This window comes from Hemitrygon akajei, chromosome 12, assembly GCF_048418815.1.
Source record: "Hemitrygon akajei chromosome 12, sHemAka1.3, whole genome shotgun sequence".
Classification (NCBI taxonomy): Eukaryota; Metazoa; Chordata; class Chondrichthyes; order Myliobatiformes; family Dasyatidae; genus Hemitrygon; species Hemitrygon akajei.
In genome coordinates, this window is record NC_133135.1 from 64979600 (window position 1) to 64994798 (window position 15199).

At 41.2% G+C, this 15199-nt stretch overlaps 1 protein-coding gene across 3 annotated transcripts in view; it reads left to right on the forward strand.

Moving 5' to 3' along the window:
- Positions 1-14328, forward strand: part of trmt1l (tRNA methyltransferase 1-like) — an 82353-nt gene extending 68025 nt beyond the window's left edge. Inside the window, exons 16-17 of one of the 3 annotated variants that reach the window (XM_073063302.1) lie at positions 7896-7984; positions 14163-14328. In XM_073063302.1, coding sequence (XP_072919403.1) covers positions 7896-7984; positions 14163-14224 — 151 coding nt within the window. In that variant the 3' untranslated portion in view covers positions 14225-14328. Of the gene's footprint in view, positions 1-4875; positions 6826-7895; positions 7985-14162 lie in introns of those variants that run through there. The other 2 variants (XM_073063303.1, XM_073063301.1) reach the window with 2 other exon arrangements.
- The last annotated feature ends 871 nt before the right edge of the window (positions 14329-15199 follow it).

Sequence of the window (15199 nt, forward strand, 5' to 3'; positions counted from 1 at the left end):
CCTTCACCTTGTCTGTTAGAGCAACCTCATGTCTTCTTTTAGCCCCCCGATTTCTTTCTGAAGTGTTCTCTTGCATTTCTTATACTCCATATGCATCATATTTGTTCCTATCTGCTTATACCTGCTCTGCACCTCCTTTTTTATCTTAACCAGGGCTTTAGTATCCCTCAAAAACCAAGGTTCCCTAACCCTGTTATCCTTGCCTTTTGTTTTGACAAGCACGTACAAGCTTTGTACTCTCAAAATTTCACTTTTGAAGGCATCCCACATCAATTACATCTTTGCCAGAAAACACCCTATCCCAGTTCACTGTTGTCAGATCCTTTCTGATACCATTGAAATTGGCCTTTCTCCAATTTAGAATCTCCAACCTGAGGATCAGATCTATCCTTTTCCATAATTACCTTGAAACTAATGGCATTATGATTACAATGCAAAGTGTTCCCCTACACAAGCTTCTGTCACCCTGTCTCATTCCTAATAGATCCATATTGCACACTCTCTCAGTGGTTCTTCTATGTACTGATTGAGAAAACTTTACTGAGCACATTTGACAAACTCTATCCCATTTTGTCCTCTTAATTATGGGAGTCACAGTCAATACGTGAAAGTTAAAATCACCTACTATCACAACCTTATGTTTTTTGTAACAGTTTGCAGTCTCTCCACAAATTTGTTCTTCTCAATCCTGTGGACTGTTGAGTGGTCTGTAATATAGCCTCATTAACACGGTCAAACCTTTCTTATTCCTCAGTTCCATCCATAAAGCCTCAGTAGACAAGTTCTCCAGTATGTCTTGACTAGGCACTACCATGACATTTTCCCTGACTCGTAACACCACTCCTTCCCCTTTCCCTTCCATTCCATTCTATCATGTCTTAAACAATGCAACCCCGGAACATTGAGCTGCCAGTCCTGCCCGTCCTGCAACCAAGTCTCACTAATGGCTACAAAGTCATAAGTCCATGTGTTGATCCATGCCCTGAGCTATCTACCTTTCCTACAATATTCCTTCCATTGAAATGTACACAACTCAGAAGATTAGTCTCATCATTCTCAGCCTATTGATTCCTGACTTTGTCTGAGGTCTTAACAACATCTGCCTCCACAACCACTCTTCTGGCGCTCTGGTTCTCTCCCCCCGCAACTCCAATTTTACCCACCCCCAACTCCTGTGTAGTACTAGCAAACCTGCCCGCTAGCATACTAGGCCCCATCCAGTTTAGGTTCAAACCATCTCTCCTATACAGGTTGCACCTCCCCGGGAAGAGAGCACAAGGATCCAGAAATATGATCAATCTGATGCCCTCCCTCCTAATCCAACTCCTTAGCCATGTGTTAAACTGTGTGATCTTCCTATTTCTGGCCTCACTAGCACATGGCACGGATAACAATCCTGGAGGTCCTGTCCTTCAACTTAACACCCAACTCCCTGAACTCACTTTGCAGAACCTCATCCCTCTTCCTGCTGCTGTCATAGATACCTACATGGACCACAACCTCTGGCTGTTCACTCTCCCATTGAAGAATGCTGAGGATTCGATCCAAAATGTTCCAGACCCTGGGAGGCAACATACCATACAGGAATCTCATTCTCGTCCACAGAACCTCCTTTCTTTTCCCCTAACTTAACAACTCCCCCTATCACCACAGCTTGCCTCTTCTCCCCCCCCCCCCCCGCTTCACTTCCGAGCCACAAAGCCAGGCTCATTGCCAGATACCTGACTGTTTTGACTTTCCTCCTCTTCCACCCCCACAACAGGATCCAAAGTGGTATAGCTGCCATTGAGGGGGATGGCCACAGGGTGATTAACCACTTTCACCCTCAGGACAATCACCCAGTCATGTGTTACACTTCACTTCATCCCACTAACTGCAATATTTCCATCTTTTAACCAATGCTTCTTTTTAAGAAATGCTCCCTTCTCAACTGCTTCAAGTACATCTCCTCAGGACATGGATTTTTTAATTCATTCTAATAAAGCTGTATCATTTTTATTGTTTTAAGAGTAGTCCTGAAACACGTTGTTGCCTCCCACTGCTCTCCGTTTGCATCCCTCCAGTGAGATTCTGGCCTTTCCCACAGCTTCAAAATAGTTTTGTCCAATGTAATCAATGACATACTTCACTCTGTAACCATGGTATATTATTACTCCTCAGCCTCTAGGCCATGGGTTCGCAACTTTTTTTATGCCATGGATCAAACCTCGCAGGCATGCCATTTAATATCTAACAGAATAAAATAGTAACTCAAAAATTTAAATCACCGATCATGACTAAAAGTGTTTCCATGAATGTATCCCAGAGAAAGAAAATAAAAAATAGTGATGCACACATGAAAACTCGTTTTATTTCTGGATAATAGTTATAGGAAATTATGAACAACTTTGTGTATATCATTTAAAAAAACAAACCTTACAACCATTAACTAAAGATTGTTTTTACAATTAGCGGGCATATTTGAACTTTTAAGAAAATCTTGTAAATCTTCAAATATACAGCGGCATGCAGAAGTTTGGGCACCCCTGGTCAAAATCTCTGTTACTGTGAATAGCTAAGCGAGTAAAAGATGAACTGATCTCCAAAAGTTATAAAGTTAAAGATTGAACAATCTTTTCAACATTTTAAGCAAGATTAGTGTATTATCTTTGATTTGTACAATTTTAGAGTGTAAAAAAGGAAAGGAGCACCATGCAAAAGTTTGGGTACCCCAAGAGATTTGAGCTCTCAGATAACTTTTACCAAGGACTCGGACCTTAATTAGCTTGTTAGGGCTATGGCTTGTTCACAGTCATTGTTAGGAAAGGCCAGGTGATGCAAATTTCAAGGCTTTATAAATACCCTGACTCCTCAAACCTTGTCCCAACAATCAGCAGCCATGGGCTCCTCTAAGCAGCTGCCTAGCACTCTGAAAGTTAAAATAAATGATGCCCACAAAGCAGGAGAAGGCTATAAGAAGATAGCAAAGCGTTTTCAGGTAGCCGTTTCCTCAGTTCGTAATGTAATTAAGAAATGGCAGTTAACAGGAACGGTGGAGGTCAAGTTGAGGTCTGGAAAATCAAGAAAGCTTTCCAAGAGAACTGCTTTTAGGATCACTAGAAAGGCAAATCAAAACCCCCATTTGATTGCAAAAGACCTTCAGGAAGATTTAGCAGACTCTGGAGTGGTGGTGCACTGTTCTACTGTGCAGCGACACCTGCACAAATATGACCTTCATGGAAGAGTCATCAGAAGAAAACCTTTCCTGCGTCCTCACCACAAAATTCAGCGTCAGAAGTTTGCAGAGGAACATCTAAACAGTCTGATGCCTTTTGGAAACAAGCCCTGTGGACTGATGAAGTTAAAATAGAACTTCTTGGCCGCAATGAGCAAAGGTATGTTTGGAAGAAAAAGGGTGCAGAATTTCATGAAAAGAACACCTCTCCAACTGTTAAGCATGGGGGTGGATCAATCATGCTTTGAGCTTGTGTTGCAGCCAGTGGCACAGGGAACATTTCACTGGTAGAGGGAAGAATGAATTCAATTAAATACCAGCAAATTCTGGAAACAAACATCACACCATCTGTAAAAAAAAAAAAAAAGCTGAAGATGAAAAAAGGATGGCTTCTACAACAGGATAATGATCCTAAACACACCTCAAAATCCACATTGGACTACCTCAAGAGGCGCAAACTGAAGGTTTTGCCGTGGTCCTCACAGTCCCCCGACTGAAAGATCATTGAAAATCTGTAGATAGACCTCAAAAGAGCAGTGCATGCAAGACAGCCCAAGAATCTCACAGAACTAGAAGCCTTTTGCAAGGAAGAATGGGCGAAAATCCCCCAAACAAGAAATGAAAGACTCTTAGCTGGCTATAGAATGCGTTTACAAGCTGTGATACTTGCCAAAGGGGGTGTACTAAGTACTGACCATGCAGGGTGCCCAAACTTTTGCTTTGGGCCCTTTTCCTTTTTTGTTATTTTGAAACTGTAAAAAATGGAAATAAAGAAGTAATCTTGCTTAAAATATTAAAGAAATGTGTCATCTTTAACTTTATGCCTTTTGGAAATCAGGTCATCTTTTACTCACTTAGCTATTCACAGTAACAGAAATTTTGACCAGGGGTGCCCAAACTTTTGCATGCCACTGTATATTATCTTGAGAAAGATGGTACATGATTCAATCTGCACCCTTTGTTTGGTAAACAACTTTTTTTATTGTTGAACTATTGAACTAAAGAAAAAGCTGAATATACCTAGTAGTTCACTCAAACTTTGAACACACAAATTAGGAGTCAATTTTTGTAATGCTGTCCTTTGAACACTCCATCTGAAACATTAACTTATATATAAATATTGATCAATCACTGCCCAGCAATATATAGATTCAGATTGACAACTATCACCATTTTTTGTGTCAGCTAGGATACTGATCTACAGTGCACAAGTCATCATTTGCAATCTTCAAGGTTTGCTGAAAGATTAAAGAATCTTTTTATTAAATTGGTATAGATGTGGGATTCACAGTCTATATCAAAAGTGTAGATTGAGTAGTAAGCCTTTTGAGTAAACAGAATAACCATTCATGGCATTTTGAAAGATTCGTGCAGTATGCACACATGTAATTTGCAGAATTTCAAGGAACAGAACAGCAATTCATGTTATGATTTTGCATGTCAATCTCATGCAAACAAAAGAAAAAAGATCATTTGCATTGCGAATGCTTAAAAGCTTAGAAAATACTTTTATATTTGCAAATACCCTTTTCTTTAATGATAATGATCCGATGATGTCATTGCTGGCATTATTGTTCAGGATATGTTCCTTTGTGACCATTTGTTTCACGAACTGTCCTTGCTTTTTGTATTTTTCTAAAGAAACTTGCTTGTTTCCGCAGGATAAATAAATTTCTGCCCTACCTCACACAAGCTGGTTTCCGAGTCGGTCGTACTCATTTCGACCCAACAGGAATCCGCACGGATGCAACTTTAGCACAACTGAAAGCCATCCTGATGAAATACAGTGTGCCAACGCACACTGACAGTCAGCCTGGTGTTCATAATCATGCTTCAGCAGAACCCCTTTCAGAAACTGCACAAGATCCAACTCCAAAGCTACTTGAACTGGATCAGCCTGTTGAAGAAGTAAAACCTGAGTCTGGGTAAACTTTAATGACTCTGCATTGACCAAATTGACTGTTAGCCCCCTGACCAGGTTGGATTTGCAGCAGATCATTTGATTCTGCATCGATGAAGGATCAGTAGGGGTGATTGTTAATGCCATTGTGCATACTACTCTGTAAAACTGATTATAAGCTTTGTAAAGAAGAATCCACAGTGTATTATTCACCAATAAATCAATGGATTTGTACAGCTGCCCTTGAATAGCAAATAATAAAGAGGTCATTCTCCCTTTAGATAATTTGTTGGTTCTATGTAGCAGTTATGTACTTTCATTGCAGTGTTGTGGCATCCTTAACCTACACTGAATGTTTATTTTCATGTTTTGAAGCTTAATGGAAGAAGCTTTCAAATATTTTTTAAAATAATATATTGCACTGCATTATTTCATTTTACTTTTTTTCATTCAGCAATGATTCAAAACCACAGGCAATCGCGCAAAAGAAAATTCCTATTGGAATTCAGCACTGCACTGCCAGTAAACACCAACCCTACCTATGGAAATGTTTTAAGCTTCTAACTTAGACCTTGTATTTTCAAGGTAAAAAGGAAGTTGGTCTACACTGAAACCCAGAAATCAATTAGTTTTTTTTTAATATACAGTGGATTCTAGTTAATTAGGACACATCAGGACCAGTGCATTTTGGCCAAATTAAGCGATGCCCCAATTAGCCAAAGTTTCATGGAAATATTAAAAACATTAAAAAAGACAAAATATCATTTAACTGAGTAACAAGCTACTCAGTACTATAAAACTGTGTATTAATTCCTAATATTCATTGACAAAGGAATTTATCCAGTGTACTCTGCGGCATTCTTTAGATTGACTGTAAATGAACAAAATCCACACAGACTTCCCAGTACAGATAATGGACTGCCTTCATACAATTCTTTCAATGATTGCATCCTCCAAATCTTCCTTTTCGTTATAGCATTCAAGATGATTGTCGACACCTTAAATTCTTCACGGATCCTAACTTAGTGAAGTAGTGAAATCATTTCATATTCACTCCCGACCATTTCTCGATTCCCCACACCTGAATGCTTGAAACCACAGTGAGCAAAACAGTTCTGAATTTTCTTCATATTTCCCGCCAACTATCAATGACAAAAATCACTGCTCTTTGATGCTATTTAAAAACGTTGTGCTTTAAGTACAGTGCAGTGTTTAATGGCCACACAAGCCCACGTGAATGACACTAGTTAGAAACTTTGCCAACTGTCTCCTGTCCCAATTAAGCAACATAGTGTCCCAAATAAACTAATGGAATCCCAGCTATTTTCCTCAGTTAGTTTTCCTTCTTTAAGAGTTGTTTCAATTAAGTGGCTGACCTGATTAACCAATGGCCCAGTTAACTGGAAACCACTGTATAGGTCAATTTATCTGTTAAATTTGAAATTTGTTGAAAAGCAGGATTTTAATTCTGCAGCCATCCTAAAAGCTTTAGGCTTAAAAAGTCCTGCTTCAGAATTCAGTTGCTAATACCTTTTGTACATTTGTGAATCGCCTTTTCTGTCTGGATGTGAATTCTTTTCAGTTCTGTGAGATGTTAAAATTCTCGTTGGCCTCCCCAGTTAGGGCTTTAATGTGTTTGTCATTAAGAGTTGAGAGTTCATGATACCAGATGTGTTTGTGTTAAACTTTCTCAGAGTGAATAAAATATGAATATCAGAAAAAATATGAAATGTGTGGTTGTTTTCTGCTCCTCAAGGTCACAAGGTTGATCCTTCTGATAGTTTGTGAAAATTCTGCTTTTTGTGTGGCAAAATTGGGCTAAGGAAAACAAAGGGCATTGTCTTATTGCAGAGACGAGGATAAAAATATCTTATCATTTTACAAAAAGTGGTTGGTTGATCATCATCATCACAAGCCTTGGTGGAAGGTATGGACCATTATGAAGCATTACGTTTGCCACCAGCTTGGCTGTAGGAGCTGCCGGAAGGATGTTCAATGACGTCCAGCCGCCTTAGGAGCTCCACTCAGGATTTGCTGTCTGGGTTTACTCCCGTAGTCTTCGTCTTTCCCAAAGCTGCCCACAAGACTGGGGCTATTGACCTGTTACTGGGGATCTGGTTCACGAGCACCAGGGCATGTGAACACACCGGTGGGCCTGCGTGCTACCTGTGCAGGGGCCAGACCTGCTCCCCATCCTCTGTAGTTCTGCGCGAGTCTGAATGGAATTCAGTTTCCTTGTGTCACCAGCAGGGAGGTTTGCTGTTGGGGAGGCTATGTACTAGCAAGGAGAGACTTACACATTCAGCTCTCATTTTAGCAAGAGTGCTAGCCAGCGGTGGAAGCTGTAAGTGAGAGAGGGGAACACTACACGACCACACGCATCACAACAACCATTTCAACACCACGAAAGGTATTAACTGGTATAACCATCTCATGGGAAAAATAGGAACAAAGATCATCATCTTTGTATATTTCCTTATTACCTTAGAAATGAAAATTCAAGTTGCCTGTGAAAACTTTGAAATAAAAACCACTGGAAAACAGCTGTTTCTGAAACAAGTTCAGCAACAGGTGGGAGTTCCGAAGGTAAATCAGTTGCTGAGCTTTCTCTGCTGATCGAAAAGCAATAGATCGTATGCAGTTTCTATGTCTGAGGCAGCAGCTCCTCAGGATCCCTGCTGCTACTGCCCGCTCTAGGTATTTCTCTAATTTGCTGTTTTAATTTATATTAAAAAAACTTCCTGCCTGACTTTAATTTTGGTTTTTTTTTGGGCTCAACAGTGCATTTAGACTGTATGATAAACATCTGACAACAAAGAGGTATTCTGCTAGACTTCTTGAGGATTCCTTTCCATTGCAGCTTAATCCAGGTAGTAATGCACTTTTACAAGTGACCCTATTGAGTCGTTTGATGTTGCATTTGAAGGCTCCTGTTATCATCACATCCAAATCATTTAGTATTATAATAATATAAATTTGAATTGACTTTATTCCTTACATCCTTCACATACAAGAGGAATAAAAATCTTTACATCTCTGTCAAAATGTGCTATCATAGTAATTTATAACAAATAGAACAATCAATGTAACATAGACATACACACACAAATCAGTGTGAGTTAATCAGTCTGATGACTCGTTGGAAGAAGCAGTCCCGGAGCCTGTTGGTCCTGGTTTTTATGCTGCGGTACCGTTTCCCGGATGGTAGCAGCTGGAATCAATTGTGGTTGGGGTGACTCGGGTCCCCAATGATCCTTAAGGCTTTTTTTCACACCTGTTTTTGTAAATTTCCTGAATCCTGAGAAGTTCATAACTACAGATGCGCTAGGATGTCCACACCACCCTCTGCAGAATCCTGCGATCAAGAGAGGTACAGTTCATATACCAGGCAGTGAAGCAGCCAATCAGGCTGCTCTCAATTGTGGCCCCGCAGAAAGTTCTTAGGATTTGGGGGCCCATACCAAACTTCCTCAGCCATCTGAGGTGAAAGTAGTGCTGTTGTGCCTTTTTCACCACACAGCTGGTGGGTACAGACCATGTGAGATCCTCGGTGATGTGGATGCCAAGGAACTTAAAGCTGTTCACCCTCTCAATCTAGATCCATTGATGGGTTAGCCCGTCTCCATTCCTCCTGTAATCCTCAACCAGCTCCTTTGTTTTTATGACATTGAGGGAGATGTTGTTCACTTGACATCACTGTGTCACAGAGATGACTTCTTCCCTGTAGGCCACATTGTTGGTAGAGATAAGGCCAATCAATGTAGTGTCATCGGCAATTTTAATTAGTATATTGGAGCTGTTGGTGGCGACACAGTCATGGGTATACAGGGAGTAAAGGAGGGGACTTAGTACACAGCTCTGAGGGGCTCCTGTGTTGAGACTGTGATACACTGGATCTACGGTGGCCAGTTTTCAAGGGACAGATGCAAGTAGAGCCAAGCTGCAGACGAGCTTAACTACAACTCGGTTCATCCGGACTACGCATCCGGAGTGGTGGGCAGGTTCATTGCTAAACACAAGAGGTTCTGCAGAGTAAATCACACAGAAGACTGGAGGGACGCAGCAGGATAGACAGCATCCATAGAAAGAAATGAAGAATCGACATTTTGTGCCGAGACCCTTCATCTGGCCATTGATTCATTGGTAATTAGTTTTGGTGCCTCCAATATTCATCTGGAGGATAGTTTGGTTTGTGCTTAAATTCACAGCAACAAGCACTCTGAAGCTGAGCAAGGGAGAAGTGGCACAAAAGCCATTGACGTCCTTTCGGTGGTAATCTTATGAGGCTAACATTGCCCCTTTGCATATGTGTGTTTGTGCGTATGACAATAAACTCAACTTCGTTGTGCGTTGTTGAGCCTGCTCTTGTGCACGAATGTATTGGAAGAACAATTTTAATGAAATTTTGCATCTTTGGTCCCAGCAAAATTGGGCTTGCTGCAGCAGGAGGCAGGTGCTGTTACTGCTGACTCTCTGGCTACAGCTGAACCGTTAAGAGTTAAGAGCCATTCATTGTCTGCTGCTTTTGATCACTAAGCATCCTCCAGTTTGAATAATTCTCAGAGTGAGACGGTCAGCATAAATAAATTATTTTAAATGTTGGTCCATAAAGTTGGTGCTCTAGATGAAGGGCTAATTGAAAAAAAAATTGCACATTGCAAAGAAAGTAGTTTAATCTATAAATTGGCAGTATAGGGGTGCAGTAAAAGTTTTGTCTCATTTTGTACCAAACAAGAATCTCATTATAATCTGATACTGGCTAATATTTATAACCTTTTAAATGTAATGCCAAATTGAATTTGTGGTCACTTACTGCCAATGCTAGGCAAAGTCAGCACTACCTTCCCTTCAAGCGTTCTGCCATAGGTATTTACGGGTGCTCCCTTAGAGCAGACCAAAAGGGCCTAATACTGGTGATGGCTGGTTTATTTGTCAGAGCGGAGAAGATGAATGTCTCTTCTTATAATGAAACCAGGCAAAATGAGAAAATTTTCCTCATCTCTTTTCTGAGGGGAAGTGGTGAACGCAGGCTCATTTTGACATTTAAGAAAAACTTGGACAGGTACATGGATGAGAGGGGTTTGCAGGGATATGGCTCAGGTGCAGGTCAGTGGGACTAGGCAGAAAAATGGTTCGGCACAGCCAAGAAGGGCCAAAAGGCCTGTTTCTGTGCTGTAATGTTCTATGGTTCTATGGTTCTAAAATACTTTGTGGCTTAGGCTGCTTTCTCCACATGCTGAGTATCATTAACTGTTCAAATAATGTAATAAAGATTTAAATCAAGTCAGGTTTAATTATCATTCAAACCATTCATAGAAGCAGCTTTCCTCTGGGACCAAGGTGCAAAACATTCAAAACAGCAAACAAACATTCAAAAATAGCGAGTAGCATAATTCAAAATATCGAGCAAAGACACATATTCACTCAGAAAAAAAATATATATAGTCCAAGACCCTGAGTGACAATGTCCAGCAATTGATAGCGCAATCTCCTGACAGTGTACAGATGCACGCAATCCAGTCTGTCATTCCACCACTCAAACACTGGAGGGCAGCACTGAGCGGCGCGGTCAGGCCCCTGCTGAGTTCAACCATGCTGTCGCGCTTCCATCTCACTCACGTGCTCTGCAGCAGCAGGCAAGCCCAAAGCTTGAGGCCTAATTTTCACTACAACTGAGACTACGCAGTCCTAAATAACCCTTCTTTATATAAAAAGGTGGGTTAAAGTTCCCTTTGCACTGTCCAGTCACACGATCCCAGAGTAGACTTAAGCTGCTTCCGTGTCATCCCAACATTCCTATTATTGTTGTTTTTAGTATTTCCTATTTGAATAAAATGATCACTTGGAGCCAATTTTGGGGTAGTTTCCCGATGCAGACCTGTGGAGCTAGGTTGTATATACCCCAGACATCCAAGAAAACCCATCCAGCCATTAAAGAGAATTATCTCCATGTGGACCTGATGTCCTTCTAGGATGCTTAACAGCACATGTCAGTCATGCTTGTGCAGATATTCAGTGACTGCAGTACGTAAGTGTAATGTTGCCCATCGGTGAATATCCCAGTCCCTATAGACAAAAGAGAAGAAGCAAATGTACAAACTGTGAAAATGAAATTACATTCTAAATTTCATTCTTCAGCTTCTAGGTGCATAAAACCACAAGGCATAGGAATGGAAATGGGCCACTCTGCTCCACCAGTCAATCATGGCTGGCTTATTTCCCTCTCAGCCTCATTATCCTGTCTTCTCCCCATGAATTTTAGATCCCTTTACCAATCAGGAACCTATCAACCTTCGCTTTAAATATACCCAGTGATTTAGCCTCCATGGCCATCTGTGGCAGTGAATTCCACAGACTTGCCTCCCTCAGGCTAAAGATGTTCTTCCTCATCTCTTTTCTAAGGGGAAATCCTGCTATTCTGAGGCCGTGTCCTTTGGTACTGGACTCCCCCACTACTGAAAACATCCTCTCCATGTCGACTCTATTTAGGCCTTTCAGTATTCAATAGGTTTCAATGAGATTCCACCCCCCTCCACCACCCTCTTTTTTCTAAACTCGAGTGAGTAAAGGCTCTGAGGTGTCAAATGCTCCTCAAATGTTAACCCTTTCATTCCCAGGATCATTATTGCAAACCTCCTCTGGACCCTCTCCAATGTCAGCACGTCCTTTCTTAGATATGAATCCCAAAACTACTCATAATACTCCAAATGTGATCTGAGCAAGACTTCATTAACCCTCTAAATTACATCCTTGCTTTTTATATTCTAGACCTTTTATGCATTTGCTTTTGTATTCTAGACCTTTTATGCATTTGCCTAACAATGCATTTGCTTTCTTTACTACTAACTCAATCGGCAATTTATCTTTAGGGCAGTGGTTCCCAAAGTGGGCAACATCGCCCGCCTAGGGGCAATTTCTTGGGGGGGGGGGCATGTGGGGGGCACTTGGTAGCAAGGGGGCAACTGGGGGATTATGGCTTAATTTAAGAAATGAATTGCTTATTATAAGCATTTGATCCTCAGTGCTTCAATTAATTACAATGATTACTCAATCACCCCATCTCTCACTAACCCACCATTCTCTCAGACTGTGCTCGAAGCACATTATAGTTATTTAAAAGCAATGTAGCACTTCTGTATTTGGTATATCATGAGAAATCTGGACTGAAGGATTCATATTATTTTAGGTCCAGCCCACGCATTATTACCATTCATTAGTGCAGCACGGTGTTAGCTGGTACGATTCCCATACACTAGTCACAGAGAGATGCAATTTTGGTGAATTAGGGTATGGTGTTCATGGGGTAAAGTTCAAAATCTGTGCTTTCGAATGGTTTTGACCTCATTTCTCTAGTCCATTGCCCAACTGAGATATCGCTGCACCTTCAGACAGAGAGACTGGCTTTACCTGAGCTATAATCTCATAACTTTCCCCCTTATTGATCGCAATAGGTGATTGATTGTAGCTGTTAATCCGTAATGAAAATGGGAGAAGCAGACCAAACAAAAGAGAAGTGTAAAGTTTTGTGTGGAATATCTGAAAAATAGATTTACATATACCAGCACCAAGTAGCCAATGTGTCAGTTGTGTTAAAAAGGTTTTTGTTAAAGAGGCAATGAAACCATCCGGGCTCCTTGAACATCTGAAGAGGACACTCTGATAAAGCAAACAAGAACTTGCCTTATTTTCAGTCACTGAGTGCAAACCTGGGTGAGCTGCGTAAATGCAAGTCAGCGAGGTTTCAGCAGTTTCTCTTGATCCAAATTACAGTTCAGGTAATAAAACCATTCCTGGGCACTTGTAATGATGAACTAACAGGAAGGACGGATGAAGAAATAATCTCGCTACAAGATAACTTTGAGCCGAAGCTGAGGTTCAAAACATCAGATCAAATCTTTTGGTTGCAGAAAGAAATCTCTGAACACTATCTTGCACTGTGCCCTTTTTTGCCTTTCCAACCACATACTGTATGTTGTGAAGCGCAGTTTCAGTGCAGTTGTCCAACTTCTTTCAAAGCAAAACATTGTAAATTATTGAATGTGGGGTTCTGAGGCTGCTTCTGAAGGAGCACGTACCAATCCTCATAGAGGGATCAGAAGTGGAGAGAGTGAACAGTTTCAGGTTTCTGGGTGTCAAGATCTCTGAGGATCTAACCTGGTCCCAACATATTGATACAGTTATAAAGAAGGCAAGGCAGTGGCTATACTTCATTAGGAGTTTGAAGAGAGTTGGTATGTCAACAAATACACTCAAAAACTTCTATAGATGTACAGTGGAGAGCATTCTGACAGGCTGCATCACTGTCTGGTATGGAGGGGCTACTGCACAGGACCGAATGAAGCTGCAGAGGGTTGTAAATTTAGTCAGCTCTACCTTGGGCACTAGCTTTTAAAGTACCCAGGACAACTTCAAGGAGCAGTGCCTCAGAAAGGCAGCGTCCATTATTAAGGAACTCTAGCACCCAGGGCATGCCCTCTTCTCACTGTTATCATGAGGTAGGAGGTACAGAAGCTTGAAGGCACACACTCAGTAATTCAGGAACAGCTTCTTCCCCTCTGCCATCTGTTCCCTAAATTAACAAAGAACCCTTGGACACTACCTCACTTTTTTTTACAGATATAGTATTTCTGTTTTTTGCATGATTTTTAATCTATTCATAGAAACATAGAAAACCTACAGCACAATACAGGCCCTTTGGCCCACAAAGTTGCACCGAACACGTCCCTACCTTAGAAATTACTAGGCTTACCCACAGCCCTCTATTTTTCTAAGCTCCATGTACTTGTCTTTTAAAAGTCTCTTAAAAGACCCAATGTATCTGCCTTCACCACCGTTGCCGGCAGCCCATTCCACACACACAGTATATGTATATTGAATATATGTATATTCAATATACACATACTGTATAAAATATACTGATTAAGATTTACTTATTTATTTATTATTATTATTTTTTCTTCTATATTATGTATTGCATTGAACTGCTGATGCTAAGTTGACAAATTTCACATCACGTGCCAGTGATAATAAACCTGATTCTGATTCTAGGTGACATTCAGCCTGACGGCAAGAAGGTGATAAAACTGCACCAAGGCCATCTGTCTCAGTGAAACACGAACAAGCAATGAAGTAGTGAATAGTTGGAATACTGATGTATGTTCTGAAATTGTTGAGGAAAATTGTTTCTAACTATAATTAAGTAAATAGTTTTATTTGTAGCTTTAAATTGATTTAAATAAATTTGCAATTATTCGTCACTGCTTTGAATTTGCTGTTCTATATTCCTTGACTCTGCATTGTAAATCAAAAATCTTTATAGCTTTTATGTAATAGCCAGAAAAGGAGAGGGGGGCACTGGGGATCTAGCCTGGCAGCCAAGGGGTTAGAAACCAAAATAAGAGGTTGGGAACCACTGCTTTAGAGAATCCTGCACTAGGACTCTCAAATTCCTTTGCATTTTCTACTTCCGAATTTGCTTCCTGTTTAGAAATAGTCGACGCCTTTGTTACTACTACTAAAGTGCACGACCATACACTTCCCAACACTGTATTCCATGTTGTTGTTCGTCCTTCGGAGTTGAAGACGACCACGACTTCTGTCAGGTGGAGGGTTTGTGACTGTGGGTCCGGAGGTGACTGGTGAGGCCAATCCGGGCCCTGAAAGCTGCCCACATGTGGGACACATGAGGGTAGGTGCTGCAGTGGAAGTGGAGGTAGCTCGAGCCTTGCGCGCGGCGCATTTCCTCTGAGCCTCTGCGGTGTGTCTGATTTCTGCTGCATACGCTCCTTTAGTGGTCCTGCTCCACCAGGTTGGGTGGTCCAGAGCAAGCGATTCCCTGTAGAGAGTGCGGGACAGTGGGTTGTTTCAGAGTGAATGGGTCATGCCCGGAGGGTCTGGGTAGCCCACCCTGCCTGAACTCTCCACATCTCCAAGCTGCCTGATAATTTAGAGATAATGGGTAGAAATGAAACAAATGAGCCTCAAGAGTGAAATGATGCAAACCATCATAATGGCTGGATGAGTCATTCAGCAAGCCAAGGACATGGTAATAAAACACTTCAGGCAACTGGATGGAAACCTGTTTA